The sequence below is a fragment of the Staurois parvus genome, unplaced genomic scaffold (assembly GCF_062004578.1).
Source record: "Staurois parvus isolate SC_StPar_1 unplaced genomic scaffold, SC_StPar_1.0 ptg000414l, whole genome shotgun sequence".
Classification (NCBI taxonomy): Eukaryota; Metazoa; Chordata; class Amphibia; order Anura; family Ranidae; genus Staurois; species Staurois parvus.
This window is the reverse complement of record NW_028318210.1, coordinates 1,651,269-1,670,624: the sequence shown is the minus strand read 5'-3', so window position 1 is coordinate 1,670,624 and position 19,356 is coordinate 1,651,269. Positions and strand designations below refer to the sequence as shown.

Here is a 19,356-nt window from a genome sequence, read left to right as displayed (position 1 = left end):
CAGGGAACATCTCACGAGTAGAAGGAAAAATGGATTCAATAAAATTTCAGCAAATTTTGGATGGTAACTTGATGCCATCTGTGAAAAAGCTGAAGTTAAAGAGAGGATGGCTTCTACAAATGGATAATGACCCTAAACACACCTCAAAATCCACGGGGGATTACATCAAGAGGCGTAAACTGAAGGTTTTGCCATGGCCTTCACAATCTCCTGACCTCAGCATAATTGAAAATCTATAGATAGACCTTAAAAGAGCAGTGCGTGACAGACAGCCCAGAAATCTCAAAGAACTGGAAGACTTTTGTAAGGAAGAATGGGCAAAGATACCTCAAACAAGAATTGAAAGACTCTTGGCTGGCTACAAAAAGCGTTTACAAGCTGTGATACTTGCCAAAGGGGGCAGTACAAGATATGAACTCTGCAGGGTGCCCAAACTTTTGCAGACGCCATTTTTTTGTTTTCTGTTATTTTGAAAGTGTAAATGATGGAAATAAAATCTAACTTTTGTTGACATATTATAAGAATGTCTAATCTGTAATTTGATGCCTTTTGGAGATTTTTCCATCTTTCCTTGGCTTCTTTATGCACATTAATACAAATGTTTAGCTGGGGTGCCCAAACTTTCAATCCCCACTGTACATGTACATGCACCGTACCTAGAAGCATCATCCTGATTTTATGAAATATATATCAATCTTGCAAAATATACTGTGACATATATTTTTCAAAAATGAAATTTTGTAGATGGAATTGTTCTTCTGCAAAAATCTATTGTCTAAAATATTTTTCACCAGCCGTGTAGGTCGTAAGTCCTTAAGCTTTGCATTGGTCACGCTAGTTAGTCTGTTGGCTGACCTGGATATTTAGTTGTAGAGAAACGTGAATCAATTCCACAGCAGTCAAACAAAATATTAAACAAATTGGCGCTTGTGTTGGCACATGCAGGTTTTTTTCAGGTGCATTTCACTTGCATTTGAGATCAATCAGCTGTCATTGTCAGGTGCATTGGATCTGCATATGATATATACAATGGATGCATCTTTTGCTGGCTGCTGCTATTAAATTTGCTCCCTTCATGCCAGCTTCATAGGCGCTGGATGTTTCCCTTCCATTTGCCTTACATTGCTGTATGATGCATGAAGAGCTGTGCTACTTGCTGCCCCTTGTGCCCTCTGCCATTCAAAGACTTCATACTACTATCCTCCCACAATGCAACATGTTCTGCGAATGGAGGAAGAGCTGATGAATAAAGGCTCTCTACCAACCATTAACAGAATGCAATGCATTGTAAAAGAATAATAGTTCAAGGTCCTGTATTGCAAAGAAAACAGAAGGGGCGTGCAAGCTCAGGGCAATAACCAGCAGCTATGGAGGCAGTATCAAGGGAGGATTTTGTTAAGCCATATGCTATATTCACCCCCCCCCCCCCCCAAAAAAAAAAAAGAAAGTGGATTTACCTTGCAACAGACATTGGCAAGAGAGCTGCAGGTTTGCAGACCAGCTACCTAGCCCTGTATACTATATGTCTGTCATGGATGGATGCATGCAATACAGTTTCACAAAACTGGACAAATCTATTCACACCTATGTTCTGTTTTGTTTCACACCTAGAAAAAAGCACAGTGACTTGCAGGTTAATCTCTTAAAGGAAACCTTTCCACCATAATGCACTGACAATAATCATTAGTTGTTGCAGTACAGTGTTTCAAATCAACTGTTGGTGTAATATAGCAGAACATTCACTTGCTTCTGTTGATTGGTAAAAAACACAAATCTTTAATTCTCAGTTCACTAATTCAAACTTATCGGATGACAAAAATTGTATTAACAGTTTGCCCACCTGTGCATCTTTTAATGTGTTCATTATGGTCTGCCATACACTGATAGAATTATGGCTTATTACTGATTTACAGCCACATTTTTTTTTTTTCCATAGCTGGCCCTCTCTGCACCACCTGGCCTAACAGTCCAAGTATTAAACACCAAATGGAGTTGATCAGGAGAGATGCTCTTATAAATCTTACTCTCACTTAGAGAAAATCAGGCTCAGTGCATTGTTGGTTTTTTTGTTAATAATATTTTGACTAGATTAAGGCTACTTTTACAACAGTTTGTACAGTACAAGTGACTAAAAAAAATTTAACGGGGTGCGGTTTTCATGCATTTTTGCCCCATTTTCCATTTATTTCAATGAGGAGGTGTGGTTTTTTTTTTGTACATTGCCCACCAAATCTGCAGCAAAAATGCAGTAAGTTTAAAAAATCGCACCAGACCCACAACGGATCAGTGTGAAGAGTTCCATAAGAATACATTGTTGCACGTTTTTCATCCGCTTTTTTAAATGCAAAAGCGGAAGAAAAATGGATCAGTGTGAAAGCAGCCTAAAGTGGTTATAAAGGCTCTGTATTGAGTAAAACGGTGTCTAAGTAATTGTCCATACCTCACCCAACTAACACCTGAGTGCTATCTCGATCCAGCACTGTGCCAGTCTGCAGCAGCTCTCTCCTCTGCTCACAGAAGCAGCATTAGGAACCATAGGCTTCTGCTGCTGTCAATCAAATCCTGTATGCAGAGAGCATTGGCTGGGCTGAGTCATGTTGTGTGAGTCAATAGACGCACACAGCCTGGCTCTAGATCAAGCCTGCAGATGTTCCCTCATAGGAAGCTGCTCAGTGGCGCACTGAGAAGAGGAGGACACTGGCAGCTCTGTGATTTACCATTGCACAGAGCAGGTAAGTAGAACATGTTTGTTTGCCTTTATGAATACTTTAATACAATCCTTTAAATGTATATAGCTTAATTAGTTTATTTGTATGGAGGTTTCCAAAATCCTGATTTATTTTCAACTCCATTTAGTAACTCCAGGTGACTCCAACAAGACCAGAAACTGGAGCACCAGTGGCCAGAAAGATGAAAGTGAAGATGATGAAAAGAAAGACACAAAGAAAAAAGTTCGCTCATGGGCACAAACCACTTTGTGTAGTAAAGACTCTGGTTCTGGTGAGGATAGGTAAGTGTTGAAGGGAAAGGGGAGTATTTTTTTTCCCCTCCTTTTATATACATTCTTTGCATTACATTTAATACATGCACCAAGGACACAAGGTGTGTTGGTCTAGTATACTATCTTCTTATTAGAAGGTGAGAATCTGATGTATCCCATGGCTACATCACACCTCTTTCGCCCCATTGTGCAATTAAAAATAAATATATATCTCAGAACAAAACAACAACTCTTTAAAATCCACTTTTATTACAAAATTGGTTAAAATAAAATGGGGTAAAACAATCCCCTAAAATTATAAGTCCATAAAGGACTAAAATAATCCGAACCCTCATATTTTTCATTAGCACCACAGCCCCCCAGGATGCACTAACCCCCCTTGTGTAACACGTTACATAATGCTGTAATAATTACAATCACACAGTATAATGATCTGTTGGAGGGGGTGCCAAATCCCAACGACTTTCGCAGTGTGGCTTCTTCAGGGGTTAAAAGGGGTTTGGTTGGAAATAGCTGCTTAACCGCTTGCCGCCCTGCCACTGTGTATATACGTGTGCAGGGCGGCAGTGGAGCGCAAAGCCACGTTTAAAAACGGGTTCCGCTCTCCCGACACTTTCGCCGGCAGGGGGCGCGCGCTCCCGCCAACCCGCGGGTGATCCGATTCGATCCAGGAGGGATCGATCATTAGATTTCAGCCAGTGATTTCTGGCTGAAATCGGATGATCGGTCCCTGTCCTATCCTGTCCTGTGTTGATATTTACACAGGGCAGGATATGATGTCATTCTTCTCTGCCTGGACACATTCCGTTCCAGACAGAGAAGAAGGGACATTTAAACGTGAGTAAAACAGCACACTGACAGTTAGAACACAGTCTAGGACACATTTAACCCCCTGATTGCCCCCCCCCCCCCAGTTAACCCTTCACTGCCCTGTCACCAGTGTCACTGATCAGTGAAGCGATTTTTATTGATCAGTGTCGCTGGCGACTTCCAATAGTGCTAGCGCCCCTCCCAGATAGCGCCAGTTTGCCCCCCAGTACACCAATAAAGCTATTTAACCCCTTAATTCCCCCCCCCCCCCCGTTAACCCCTTAACTGCCCTGTCACCAGTGTCACTGATCAGTGAAGCGATTTTTACTGATCACTGTATCAGTGTCGCTGGCGACTTCCGATAGTGTTAGCGCCCCTCCCAGATAGCGCCAGATTGCCCACTAATACACCAGTAGTCCCGTCTAACCCCTTGATCGCCCCCCCCCAGTTAACCCCTTCACTGCCCTGTCACCAGTGTCATTGATTACAGTGAACAGATTTTTACTGATCACTGTATTAGTGTCACTGGTGACTTCCGATAGTTTTAGCGCCCCTCCCAGATAGCACCAGTTTGCCCGCTAGTACACAAATAATCACATTTGACCCCTTGATTCCCAGGAACACGCTTACTTGCACGCTAAACCTTCATTGCTAGTATAGTGTCTGATTGGATCAATATCTTTGATCAGATCAGCGCTATACCAGCATTCACATTACTTTAGTATCCCCAAAAACGCAGTGTTAGCGGGATCAGCCCCAACACCTGCCAGCACCTGCGTTTAGCCCCCTACGCCCCCCCCTTCTCCCCCGGCAAGTGCAGTGTCAGTAGATAACTGTCACTTGATACATATTACACACAAAACCGCAGTGTTCACAGAATCAGGCCTGATATCTGTTAGCACTTGTCGGTAAATTTTTTTGTAGCGGTTCAAGCAGTCCCTGACAGCCAGGCGCTCTTTTTCCCGTGAGTCGCACTAGGTACCTGTAAATTTAGTGGCCAAAATGTCTAAGCAAAGGTACACTAGTGCAGAGGCCTATAGGATTCTGAGCATGTCAAGTGAGAGCGAAGGGGAAGACTCACTGGCAGAACCAGGCTCAGAATACGAACCTATAGATAGCAGCGGCACCCTGACAGCTAGCTCAGACGACGAGGAAGTGGTCCCTGCTAAGGTCAGGCGTACCCGATCCCATTCACAGGTTGCTGAGGTGGTACAAATGCATGATGACTCTCATATACAGCAGAGTGCCAGTACTAGTGCCGCAGTATCTTTTGGTGAACTGGCGAGCACCAGCGGCCTAGTACGTCCTGGTCGTAGGCATACCAGCACTGCAGTATCACTTGGTGACGTGGCGAGTCCCATAAGTGCAGTACAAGCTGGTGCGGTGGCGAGCACAAGTAGTGTCCCGCGGCCACCAAGAATTCGCAGACAGGCTTGTAGAGCCCCTAGTGTCCTTCCGGATGTGCTTGCAAATCCCGATTGGCAGCCCACAAATTCTGCAGCACCCGTACTTCCCCCATTCACTGCCCAACCCGGAATTCAGGTGGAAACAGCAAATTTAAATACTCCCCCTTAATTTTTTTGAGCTGTTTTTCACAGAAGATCTTTATGCATTGATTGTGGATCAAAGCAATTTATATGCACGCCAATTTATCGCCGCCAACCCAAATTCAAACCTTGCCAGACCATTCGCATGGAAACCCGTTACGGTTTCTGAATGTAAAGTTTTTTTGGGCCTAACCCTCAACATGGGCATTAATGATAAAAATCAATTGCGGTTGTATTGGTCCACCGACCCTCTTGTTCACATGTCCGTGTTCTCTGCTGCCATGGCCAGGCATAGATATGTGTCAGGGATCCCCTCGATCCCCGCCGCGATGGTCCCGGCGCAGGCGCAGTATGCCGCCCTGTGGCAGGGACGCGGGCTCTAGGTCCGGGCCGGCCGTGGCGCGTGAGTTCGTGCATGCGCAATAGGAGCCGCGGCCGCCCGCTGGGCATCAATGGCAGCGCAGGGCGCGATATTTAAACGGCCCTGAGCTGTCATTCAGTGCCTTCTGGTCTTGTCCTTGCCCTGTATCCTGTATCTGAACCTGAACCTGTAAGTTGCTGACCCGGATTGTACCTGACCACTGCTGAATTCTCCTGCCCAGACCTTGCTTTGCCTGACCTCTCTTCCGTATGTCCCCTATTGGATCTGACCTACTGTTGATGACCTGGCGTGTGACCCAACTATTCTCTGCCCGCTGCCTTGTACCGTGCTGTTCTCCCCGTTACCGACCCGGCTTGCCTGACTCTGCACTTGCTCCGCCATCCATCCATCCATTCCTCTCAGCGGGGTTCCCAGACCTCCTCATATCAGGCTCTCTCCCGTGGGAGCCCCTGGCGACCACCCCTACCACTGACGGGTGTCCTCAGTAAGCACGACCTGGTCCCGGGGTACTCCAAGTCCATCCCCACCATCAGGGGCTCTGGTGAACAAGTACTCTGGGACTTAGACTCCGTGCGCTGGGGACGCCTGATTAGTGGAGTGCTAGTGGTGTCGCCAGGCGGTCCCTTACAATATGAGACGATAAGGCGTTTTATGCACTTCTACGACAACTCACTCAGTCGTCCTCGGGGTGACCCTGAATTTGACCGGCTCCACAAAATTCGGCCCCTCGTAAATCACTTTAACCAAAAATTTGCAGATGTGTATACTCCCCAGAAAAACATCTGCATCGATGAGTCCCTCATTCAATATTCTGGCCGCCTTGTAATCAAAGAAATATCTCCCCAGCAAGCGTGCCAGATATGGGATCAAGATGTATAAGACCTGTGAGAGGGCAACAGGCTATACATGTAAGTTTCGGATTTACGAGGGAAAAGATAGTTACTTGGAGCCCCCCGGATGCCCAGACTACATGGGGAGCAGTGGCAAGATAGTTTGGGACTTGGCGTCATCCTATTTCCATATGGGGTACCACTTATACGTGGACAATTTTTATTCAAGCGTGCCACTATTTAGACATTTGTTCAATTTGGGAATTTGCGCATGTGGCACTGTGCGATCTAATCGCCGAGGCTTCCCCCAACGGCTTGTAAATACCCGTCTTAAAAAGGGGGAAAAAGCCTGCTTGAGAAATGAAGAATTGCTCGCAGTGAAGTGGAAGGACAAACGGGATGTTTACCTCCTGTCTTCCATTCACGCAGATACGACCGTCCAAATTACCATGGCAGCTGGTGTGGTTGAGAAGCCCCTCTGTGTCCACGATTATAACCTTAACATGGGAGGGGTGGACTTCAATGACCAGATGATGCAGCCGTATTTAGTTTCCCGAAAATCCAAACGCTGGTACATAAAAGTGTCAGTTTATTTATTTCAATTGGCTGTATATAATGCTTTTGTTCTCTATAAAGCAACTGGACATAGTGGATCATACCTAAATTTCCAGTTAGAGAACATCAGGGACCTTTTGTATCCAGAAGGTGCTGCGCACCAAATCCCTCTCCCAGATGCAGTTAGCCGTCTGCATGAGAGACATTTTCCCGATACCATTCCTGGTACCCCAACCCAAAGAAGACCCCAAAAAAGATGTCGTGTCTGCAGCAAACGTGGAATTAGGCGTGACAGCCGCTATTGTCCCTCCTGTCCTGGCCAACCTGGCCTCTGCATCAAGACCTGCTTCCGCCTCTACCATACACTAGTGAACTATTAGTATAGGGTACAGCACGGCACAGATCACGGCACATTTACACAGGGTCTCAAAAGATGTTAGGTAGTCAGGAAACTGGCTATCGCATTTGGAGAGACCCTACCAGCTGTTTAAATGTTTGAAGTTTGGAAAAAAAAAGTAAAAAAAAATTAAAAAAATAAATAAAAGTACAAATACCCCCCCAAAAAATAAAAAAATGTAAAAACCAAAAATAGTTATAGTTTTTTTTGTTGTTGTCATTTTTGTGATTGTTCGACTTTCACTGGTTTATTGTTGTTTTATTGTTAACCATTTCTGTTTGCAGGAATGCTTTCAGCTGCAGCGCTGACCTGTTTATTCTGACAGCAACAGGAACTTGCTCTCAGAATAGACATAAGTCAGCGTGGGCAGCGCTGTTGGATGAGATTTTTCATCCGCAGTTATAAAAAACAGAATATATGCCAAAGCATGGGGGCCTGGGGTGGCCAGTGGGTGGATGGCCCCTATGCTTCGGCATATATATTTTATATTTGTTGGCACATTTCATGTGTGCCCACCATTAGAAGTGGGTGGATTGAGGGAGGTTTCTAATGGTGGGCATACCACCACACACTTTTCCTTATAAAGTTGTTTTATTGAATTTATGTTTTATTGTTAACCATTGTTGATTTCTTTGCAGGAACGTCAAACTGCAGCACTGACCTGTTTATTCTGACAGCAACAGACTTGCTTTCAGAATAGACATAAGTAGGTGTGTGCAGTGCTGTCGGATGAGATTTTTCATCCACAGTTAAAAAAAAAGAGAATATATGCCAAAGCATGGGGGCCTGGGGTGGCCAGTGGGTGGATGGCCCCCATGCTTCGGCATATATATTTTATATTTGTTGGCACATTTCATATGTGCCCACCATTAGAAGTGGGTGGATTGAGGGAGGTTTCTAATGGTGGGCATACCACACACTTTTTCTGGCAGAGATTTCTTCTCTTTTTTTTCATTCAGCCCACAGGCTGCATAAAGAAAAAAAGAACATAGCATATACACCCAACAAGGACCAGTGACGTACTGGTACATCACTGGACTTTATCACAAGTGTAATAAAAGCGCCACACCCTTAATACTTTAAAGCAGCAATTCCACCTCAAAGAAACCAAATAAATTTCTTAGTGCTATAACTTAAATCAAGGAATGCGCTAAAACCACAAACTATTCCTAATTTAGTGTAGAAACATTAGTGCCAAAGATATATATATCTATTATCAATTAATATCAAAAAATATCAAAATTATGTGCAAAACATAAGTAATTTAAATAATAAAATTTGTGAATATAAAAAAAACAAAAATGTCCAATTCTGAATTTCTTCAAATGTCCAAACAAATCCTTTTCAAATTCAGGTGCTCTCAAAGAAATTGTGCCAAAATCCACCACCAAAAGTAAAGTTGGGTAACTCACCAGAGCTCCATGCTGATCAATCTCTAGATCAGCAAAAAACGCTTTTTGCTCTGGGAGCAGATGCAATGAATCAACTTCTCAGGTGTGATGATCAATAGCTACACATTCATCCATAAGGTAGGTATCCACCACTCAATATAATGGTTCCAGGAGCATTATATCACTCTCTCTTTTTATATCTCTCCACCGAGGTCATGTTTGGGAATGAAAGAGAAAAATCATGGTGCAGCCAGTTTTTTTATAAAAGTATCCAACAATTTAATAAAGATTTACACTCACAAAAAGGGTGTCTTCACCGACACCAGTATAACAGCATAAAACAGCAAATGGTATAACAGTCTCCTGTTCCCCGTACACTCACTACAGCGCTCGTGACTTAATTTTCTCCACAAACGTCAGCATCCAGTAAGCCCTACTAGTTTCGTCATGAATGACGTCTTCAAGGGGCGGTCTTTACTTTTGGTGGTGGATTTTGGCACAATTTCTTTGAGAGCACCTGAATTTGAAAAGGATTTGTTTGGACATTTGAAGAAATTCAGAATTGGACATTTTTGTTTTTTTTATATTCACAAATTTAATTATTTAAATTACTTATGTTTTGCACATAATTTTGATATTTTTTGATATTAATTGATAATAGATATATATATATCTTTTGCACTAATGTTTCTACACTAAATTAGGAATAGTTTGTGGTTTTAGCGCATTCCTTGATTTAAGTTATATCACTGGACTTTGAATGGTTATACCAGGTTATACAGCTGCAGGCATCATCCTGGTATCATTTTTTTCAGCCGGCAATGGGCTTTCATTTAAAAGCATTCCTAGTGGTTTATTAGCTGCAGAATTGCATTTACAAGCAGCGGGAGAAAATGGCCCCCCCTCCCCCTCCCTGAGAGAGCATTAAAAGTGATTAAAAAAAAAAATAAATTAAAGGGACAGTGTAAAAATAATTAAATCAGAAAAAAAAAAAAAAAAGACCCTCGCCCATCCGCGCACGCGCACACCTGCGGTCGTGAGCGTTGACCCTTTCCCAGTATGGAAACAGCGATTGCACCATGCATGTGAGGTATCGCCACAAACGTCAGATCAAGGGCAGTAATTATAGCTCTAGACCTCCTCTGTAAATCTAAAATGGTAGCTTGTAAAGGCTTTTAAAGCGTTGCCTATAGATATTAAAAATGTATGCAGTTTGTCGCCATTGCACAGGGCATGCGTAATTTTAAAGCATGTCATGTTTGGTATCTATTTACTCAGCATAGCATCATCTTTTATATCATACCAAATAATTGGCCAATATATTGTGTTTTTGTGCATTAAAATTAAAAAAAGTGTATATTTTTCAAAAAAATTGCGTTTGAAAAATCGCTGTGTAAGTAATATGTGAGATAAAAAATTGCACCACCCACCATTTTATTTACTAGGGTGTCTGCTCTAAGAAAATATATAATGTTTGGGGGTTCACTTTAATTTCCTAGCAAAAATACAGATTTATTTAATGTGAACAAAAAGTGTCAGAAAAGGCTTGGTCTTCAGGTGGTTAGAAGAGTGAGTGATGTGTGGCATAAACCTCTAATGCTGGGCATAAAATGCCCCCACCCCTCAAAATGACCCCTTTTAGGAAAGTAGACACCCCAAACTATTTGCTGAGAGGCATGTTGAATCAATAGAAGAATTTATTTTTTTACCACAAGTTTTTGGAAAATGAAGAAAGAAAATAAAAATATATTTTTTCTTTTCTTTTTTATATTTCAAAACCTTGTGAGAAAAAACTAGATCTGCAAAATACTTACCATGCCTCTTTTTAAATTCCTTGGAGTGTCTACTTTCCAAAAAGGGGTCATTTGGGGGGGTTTGGTGCTATCCTGGCATTACAGGGCCTTCAAAACTGTGATAGGTAGTGGGGAAGTGAAATGAAGAAGTTACGCACCTTCAGGCTTTCAAAGTGCTCATTGGATTTCAGGCTCCTGTATGTGGCTAGGCTCCCAAAAAGTGTCACACGTGTGGTATCCTCATACTCAGTAGAAGTAGCAGAATGTATTTTGGGGTATAATTCCACATATACCCATGGCTTGTGCAAGAAATAAATCGTTTAAATGACAATTTTGTGTAAAAAAAAAAAACAAAAAAAAAGTTTTTGTCATTTTCCAGAAACTTGTGGAAAAAAAATAAATCTTCCATGGACACAATATGTCTCTCAGCAGATAGCTTAGGGTGTCTGCTTTCCAAAAAGGGGTCATTTGGGGGTGTTTGTTCTATCCTGGTATTTTTGCACCTCAAGAGATGTGATAGGCGGTCAGAAAGTAAAAGCTGTGTAAATTTCAAATTATCTATACCATAGTTTGTAGACGCTATAACTTTCACACAAAGCAATCAATATACACTTATTGGGATTTTTTTTACCAAAAACATGGAGCAGAATACATTTTGGCTTAAATTTATGACTAACTTTGAGTTTAGCTGAAAGTAGAAAAAATTGTTTTTTTTTCAAGATTTTTGTGTTTTTTTGTTTATAGCGCCAAAAATAAAAAGCGCACAGGTGATCAAATACCACTAAAAGAAAGCTCTATTTGTGTGAAAAAAAGGACGTAAATTTTGTTTGGGTACAGCATTGCATGACCGCGCAATTATCATTTGAATTAGTGCATCGCTGTATAGCAAAAAAAGGCATAAATTACAGTATCTATACCATAGTTTGTAGACGCTATAACGTTCACACAAAGCAATCAATATACACTTATTGGGATTTTTTTTACCAAAAACATGTAGCAGAATACATTTTGGCTTAAATTTATGACTAACTTTGAGTTTACGATATATTTTTTATAGCTGAAAGTAGAAAATATTGTTTTTTTTCAAAATTTTCGTGTTTTTTTTGTTTATAGCGCAGAAAATAAAAAGCGCACAGGTGATCAAATACCACCAAAAGAAAGCTCCATTTGTGTGAAGAAAAGGACGTAAATTTTGTTTGGGTACAGCATTGCATGACCGCGCAATTATCATTTGAATTAGTGCAGCGCCAAACAGCAAAAAAAGGCCTGGTCATTAAGGGGGGTAAATCCTCTGGGGCTCAAGTGGTTAAGATTGGTTTTTCATATACAGGGATGTGGTGGCTGAATTCACCATATGGACCTATTTTTTTTTCTGTTCATGTATATACAGCGTGTGTGGGTATATTCACAGTGCATTATTAAAATATTCAGACCCCTTCACTTTTCTCCAATTTGGTTATGTTGCATAGTAATATCATCTTAACAAAATTCTAAAAAAAGTGAAGGGGGTCCACACACACACCCTTTCTTGCAATTACTCTTTAAATTGTTGTTATTGCTTATCAGTACATTTGCAGCAGTAGGTTCATCAGATCATTTTAAGATCTTTTTGACATATAAATTACATATGGTGTGACTGGAGTTGTTTCAATAAATAGGTAATCATGTGTGTTTTTAATATATATATATATATATATATATATATATATATATATATATATATATATATATATATATATATATTTAATTTTTTTGCATCTATTTTAGCCACTTAAAGCAGTAAAGAAAAACTTAAGTCTGCCATTACAAAAACTGTAGCTGCTGACTTTTAAAAAACAATGCAGTGTCCTCACTCCAGCTGTTTTTTTCCAAAGGTGACCTGTCGCAGGTGCCGGCTTTCGAACTTTGTGCACCAGGCTGTGACAGCTTGCTGCTTCAAAGCTGGGTGCCTACTGCGCATGCGCGAGTAGCACTGCGCATTGTGAATGGTCTGGCAGTCTTTTGGCACCTGCCATGTGTCCCCGAAGACTGCGAGGAGGAAGTGGGGGAGGAGAACTTCCAATCACCTAGGCGGTCGGAGCGGAAGTGGGAGAGGGTACCCATCAGAATCGGGTACTCTCTCCCCAAAATCACCCTTTTCTTTACCAGGAGTGGGGGAGCAGGACTTTATGCAGAAATTCCCCTTTTGGGTGGAGCTCTGCTTTAAGTGCCAGAAGGTTCTACCCTTTCGTGACCAAGCCATTTTTTGCTATTCAGCGCTGTGCTACTTTAGCTGGTAATTGTGTGGTCATGCAACACTGTACCAAAATTAAATTTATATAATATTTTCACACAAATAGGTTTTTCTTTTAGTGGTATTTGATCACCACTGGATTTTTTTTATTACATAAACAAAAACATTTTGGGAAAAGAATCCTGTTATAAAACATATTCAATAAAAAAAATAAAATTTAGGCCAAAGCTCCCGTTTACACTGCATGCAAATTAGAAATTGTGCGACTTCAGTTGAAGTCGCACAATTTCAAAGTTGCATGTCAGTGTGACTTCGGGTGCAACTTGCAGACATCTGTGCGACTTCATGCACAGATGTCTATGCAAATCACACCCGAAATCTGCCAAAGAGCAGGAAAGGCTTCAAATCGGTATGACTCCGATGAACTTTGATTGCTGTTACAATGGTGATCATTGTAACAGCAATGCATTGAACTGTCATGAATGAGTTTCTTTCATAACTGTGGTTTCTAGTGATCTGTGGCTACAGCTAATCATGTGGTACAAGATGCTGTGATTGGCCCACGTACCATGTGATAGCTGTGGCCCAATCACAGCTCTCTGGTATAGGAAGTAGAGCTGTTATGAATGAGCTTTGTTGACATTATGATCATCGGCTCTGTACTGGGATTGCGGGGGGAAGGGGGGTGTGCAGCATGCTCCTAAATTGGAACAGGCACAGTGACTTACATGTCACACATGATTGTGCCTGCACATGCCGCCCACCCAGAGTAACATTACTGTGAGCGGTTGGCAAGTGGTTAAACAAACAGCAAGAATTGACATCTAAACAAAAGCAGAGCCTTAAATAACAGTAGGTTTGTACTTGTATTGAGACTGCATATAGAATTTTTTGAATACAGTTTATTGGTTAGGCTGTCTGCTACATCACCAGGTCTGTCCTCTTCCCAAAAATGCCATCTCTGCTTGGGTGCTCAACCTGGGGCAGAGTGGACATAGCTTGGCCATAAGGTACTGTTATGTTTATACACTTGTTAAAAGAAATGAAATGCTTTAGATCTTGTTTTGTGACAAATGTGCAGCTAATCTATTCTTCTTGTTTAGAGATGTACTGATTATATAAGCTTTTTAGGAAGAGTGACCCCTGGTGGTCAAAGCAGTCCTAATAGTTGAGTAGACATTTTTGCTGCTTGTTATCAAACAATAAAGTAGCTATAAATGTCTATTCATGTTTAGATGGGAAGGACAGGTTGTAAGAATGTTATGTGGATTCTGCTTTCAGGGTCTATTGTTCAACTATGGTTTTCTGTCCCAGTGACCATAATCATTTTTTAAGATGTTTTATACCCTCCATGTGAAAACTTTGCAGGAAACCTATCACAGGCAGATACATGTGCAAGTAGGAGCTCAAAGAACACAACCTAATAGAAAAATCGGTACTTCACACATCTATACCGTAGGTAATGCTGTTTTTCTTTAAAACTGCAGGGTGTCCGTGGAAAGCTCAAAGTCATGTTCATCAAATACATCAAACCATGGGAAGCTTATCAAAACATCTACTGCACCTGGGTTTACCACTGTGACTGAGACAGGTAGGCCAGATGAATTGGAGTTAACCATGTGTTTCTAGCTGCCGGTGCCAATTCATCGGTGACACTAGTATGATGAGCCTAAAGTGTGCACCTAAGTTTGTTGAAAGGGATAGCATTTTTTTTAAGTTGTTACAATCCTCTTCAGCACTTGCTGAAGATAAACTGCTTTGAAGATTCTTTAATCCTCAGGATAACTTCTTACCCGCTACTTTTTTGCGATTCATAGTTTTCATCTAATCATTTTGTAACTAGAGCTTATTAAAACTTAGATACGTAGCCAGATTTTTCAGTATTGGTATACACTGACATGTGTCAGGCTTTTACTTGGTGGATTGTTCAAGTGTCTGCTTATGTTTATTATTATAAATTGTTAAATAGAGCAAAAAAAATCTATCACATTGACTAAACACAAAGCTTGTATGTGCCCAAAAAATTATATATTGCAGCTTACAAATCTTTAGATGTAGTGACTGCATTTGTTTTCTTTATTTAGGAATTTTTCCCTTTTATTTTCACCTGATTATTCTGCCAATAACACACCTGTCTTGAGGTGACAGCCCTCACTGTGCTGTATCTAACCCAATTGTAGTCCAAATCAGGAGAGCAGCCTAGGGTGACAAACTCCTCCTCCTCCCTGCATCTCCATTAGTGGCTGATCAGTCTGCTGTTCCCCACTGAGTAGGTGGATGGCTGGTCCATGTCCGCTCCGTTTATGCAGAGTAGACACACATCTTGCTTTCTTCTATGGGCGATCAGATATAAACGTACTGACTGTCTGTTTACATCCCACTGCCATTCGATTTACTAGATGGAAGGTGAATGGATCCCCATCCCTCTATTTTTATCGGATCAGATTAAATGTATGCGGATGTAAACAGACATGTCCGTTTACACCCTCCGCTCCATGGAGGAGAATAGAGGGTCTGATCTGGTCCACCTAAAAAATGAATACGTGGAACCGATTGGTCTGCCCCTGTGAAAGGGGACTTGCATGGGGGAGGGAGGGGTTTTGGGGTTCACAGAAATAGCTTGAAAAGCTGATAACATTGTTTCAAATTTTAGAACAGTAAACAGGACGTTACAGAGACTTAAGATATTTGTCAGGATCAACTGGTATTTTTCTGTACTTGAAGAGTAAAGAAAACTAATGCAATCATCATATCTAAGGACTTTAAAGCTGCAATATAATATATTTTTATTTTGGAGTTTAGATAAAGCCCCAGCCAGGTGGCAAAGGGCTTGCATCAGTTGACTACGTGGATTTTATTTGTAAACCAGCCCATGTGATCACTTATTGAAGTATTAAATTCATACACAAGTTTGCCTTTTTAGGGTGCCTGAGAACCCCCCCCAATCCCCATTTCTGTCTTTCAAAGGTGTGCTTTGATGTAAATACATTCACTTTACATCTTGTGCTGTTTGCTGTTTTTTGAAGTTTTTTTTTTTTTTCCTTTGACCAGAGGCTGAGAATGCTGCTGATCATTTTGTGAATCAGGTGGATCTTAAAGATTCCCCAACACCCACCCCAAACAAATCCTACCTCTGCATACCATTCCATAAAGGAGAAGATTTGGAGGGTCATTTTAGTGATACCAGTGACAATCCCACACCAGTGAACTCTGCTACAAGCACTCCACAGCTTACTCCTACCAATAGCCTCAAACGTGGCTCTCAGCACAAGAGATGCTCAATGGTTCTTTTGGGTTGCGGTGCCCTCCTTGCTACTGTAGGACTTGGATTTGACCTTCTGGAGGCTGGCAAATGTAATTTAGGTCAAGAAGAACCTGAACCAAAGGAAGAGAAGAAGAAAAAGGAAAGCCTCTTCCAGCGTGCTGCCCGTCCAAGAAGAAGCACCAGCCCACCATCCAGAAAGCTTTTTCGTAAAGAGGATTCACCATCTCACCCAGCAGAACCAACAACCTCTATCACAATGCAGTCCCTGTCTTCCATCTCTGAATGTAACTCTACCCGTTCACTTTTACGCTCAGATAGTGATGAGATAGTGGTGTATGAAATGCCCGCTACTCCCATCGAAGAACAGGCACCAGTTGTCTGCAATCCACTGGTCAATGTTCAGGTGGAGACATTCAAGCGAGCTCCTAACCAGTCCCTTACTCCAACCCATCTGAATTCCCGAGCTCAGCAGGAACACAGAAGGACTCCCTCTGATGGTGCAATTAAGGTTCCAGTCATTGCAAATGGGACATCATCCAGTAATTGTTTAGTAAGCTCTGCAGGTTCAAGTAAGTAATTGTAATGCAGGTATATCAAATGACTTTTTGTAATTGTCTTCTTTTTTTTGTGTATAACTATTGCCGCTTCCTCCAGGGACAAAAATAATCAGTCTGTAGCTATGAGACATAGGGAAGATATTCAGTATAGCAATGGTTTCAAAAAAAGTGCTTGTATTAATCCTAAGAGCTTACATTTATGAGGGTTGTGAGCATATAGGAGTAGAAATGTAGCCGATTAAAAAGAGCAATGATGCTTTTGTATATAGTTATTTTACTTTTTTTTTTTTTCTTTTTTTTTTTTAATGGGAAAAACGTTTCCCCCTTTTATACCCAAACATGTTATCTAGAACATTTCCCTTACTTTCTACTGGTGAATGACTGTTTGTTTTTTTTTAAGCTTAGACGCACAAACCAAATTTGGCAGTTTGGGAAGCATTGGTTAGTTGGACTTTAACTCTAGAACCATTTTTCTGACTGACTGCAGATCTGAGAACTAGCAACATACACATTTACACATTTCTAGATCTCAACTTCAAGGTCAGTTCATTTTCTCATGGCATGGGATACTTTCAGGGGCGGACTGACCATTTGGAAACTCGGGCACTGCCCAAGGGCCCGGGGTCAGTAGGGGACCCCATGAGATGCCCCTGGTACCTTTTTCATAGGCTTTTTTGAGTTTGGGCAAGGACACAGGGGCCCCATGATCCCCTATTGTCCGGGGGCCCCATGAGTTGTCAGTTCACCCCTGGACACTTTCCATAAAGACTATAGCCGTATTGTAGTAACAAATGGGCTAACTGTCTTTACTGATGTAGATTAATAAATAAAAATAAATGTGGGCAGTTCTACCTTAGTGGGCCTTCCCCACCGTCCGAGTACAGTGATCAGTGTTGTCGGCTATAGCTAGTGGCACCGATCATTCAGGAAAAACCCAACAGGCTGGTTGCAAGTCAGACATTAGATTGACTTGTGTACAACCAGCCTGCCCATACATGGATTTAAATTTGGCCAGTTTAGCAGGGACTGGCCAAATTTTGATCTATGTATGGCCAGCTTTATTCACAAATGCAAAACATTGCAGAAGTTTGGCCTTTGTCAGTGACACAATACATACAGCCACGACCAAAAATATTGGCACCTCTGCATTTCTGTCAGATAATGCACTTCGCCCAGAAAATTGCTGCAATTAAATGTTTAAGCTTTTTCATGGTTTTTTTTTTCCTGTTTGTATTGGTATGACACAAAAAAGCAGAGAAACAAAAAAGCTAAATCTGCAACATTACATGCAAAACCCAAAAAATGGACTGTATAAAATTACTGGCACATTCTCAAAACTGTAAGAAATAATTGCATTTCAAGTTTGTGATGCTCCTGTAATTTGTAATTAAACTTGCCTGTATCAATTAACAGGTGCTGACAATATAGAAATCACACTGGTAACCAGTTAAAATGGTGAAAAATTGACTCATCCTTTCTGTTGTGTGTATCAGTGTGCCACATGGAGCATGGAGAAGAGAGAGAGCAGCAAAGAATTGTCTTGAGGATTTGAAAACAAAAATTGTGGAAAAGCATGGAAGATCTCAAGGTTACAAGTCCATCTCCAGAGATCTTAATGTTCCTGTGTCCACTGTGCGCAACGTTGTCAAGAAGTTTACAGCCCATGGCAGTGTAGCTAATATCTCTGGACATGGACAAAAGAGAAAAACTGATAAAAGATTGCAATGAAGGATTGTTCAAATAGTGGCTAAAGAACCTCGATCAACTTCCAGACAAATTCAAGCTGACCTTCAGGCACAGGGTACAACTGTGTCAGCTCACATTATATGTCACCATCTGAGTGGAAAGGGATGCTATGGTAGGAGACCCAGGAGGATCCCACTGCTGACACAAAAACCTAAACAAAAGCCAGACTGGAGTTTGCCAAAACTTCCCAAAATCCTTTTGGGAAAATGTGCTGTGGACAGAAAAAAACAATATTACAGCTTTTGGGTAAAGCCCATCATTCTACTGTTTTCATAAAAAGCAATGAGGCCTTTTTAGAGAAAAAAAAAAATTCAGTCCCTGCAGTCAAACATGGTGGAGGTTCACTAATGTTTTTTGGTTGCTTTGCTGCTTCAGGCACTAGATGTCTTGACTGTGTGCATGGCATTATGAAATCTGAATTCTACCAAAGAATTGTGGGGTGCAATGTAGGGCCCAGTGTCAGAAAGTTGGGTCTCTGTCCTGCTGTAAGACCAACGAACTCTGACGGTGACTCAAAGCACACATCAAAAAGCACCCCGAAATGGTTTCAGACACCGTACTGGAAAGTACTGAAGAAGCATTGAGTCCAGATCTCAATCCCATAGAACACCTGTGGAGAGATCGCAAAACAGCTGTTGGGAAAAGAAACCCCTCCAATGTGAGAGACCTGGAGCAGTTGGCCAAAGAAGAGTGGCCCAAAATTCCTGTAGAGAGTTATAAGAAACTCATTGATGGTTACAGGAAGCAATTGATTTCAGTTATTTTTTCCAAGGGATGTGCTACCAAATATTAAATTGAGGGTCACAATTTTTGTTCAGTCCATTTTTTGGGGGTTTTGCATAGGATGTG

The 19,356-nt window shown here is 41.4% G+C and overlaps 1 protein-coding gene across 1 annotated transcript in view; it reads left to right on the top strand.

The window, feature by feature from the left end:
- MAP3K9 (mitogen-activated protein kinase kinase kinase 9) overlaps nucleotides 1–19,356 on the top strand; it is a 111,631-nt gene that overhangs the window by 91,017 nt on the left and 1,258 nt on the right. The window contains exons 8-10 of the mRNA XM_089686841.1: nucleotides 2,857–3,010; nucleotides 14,427–14,530; nucleotides 15,991–16,773. Of these exons, the coding sequence (XP_089542967.1) occupies nucleotides 2,857–3,010; nucleotides 14,427–14,530; nucleotides 15,991–16,773 (1,041 nt within the window). The remainder of the gene's footprint in view (nucleotides 1–2,856; nucleotides 3,011–14,426; nucleotides 14,531–15,990; nucleotides 16,774–19,356) is intronic.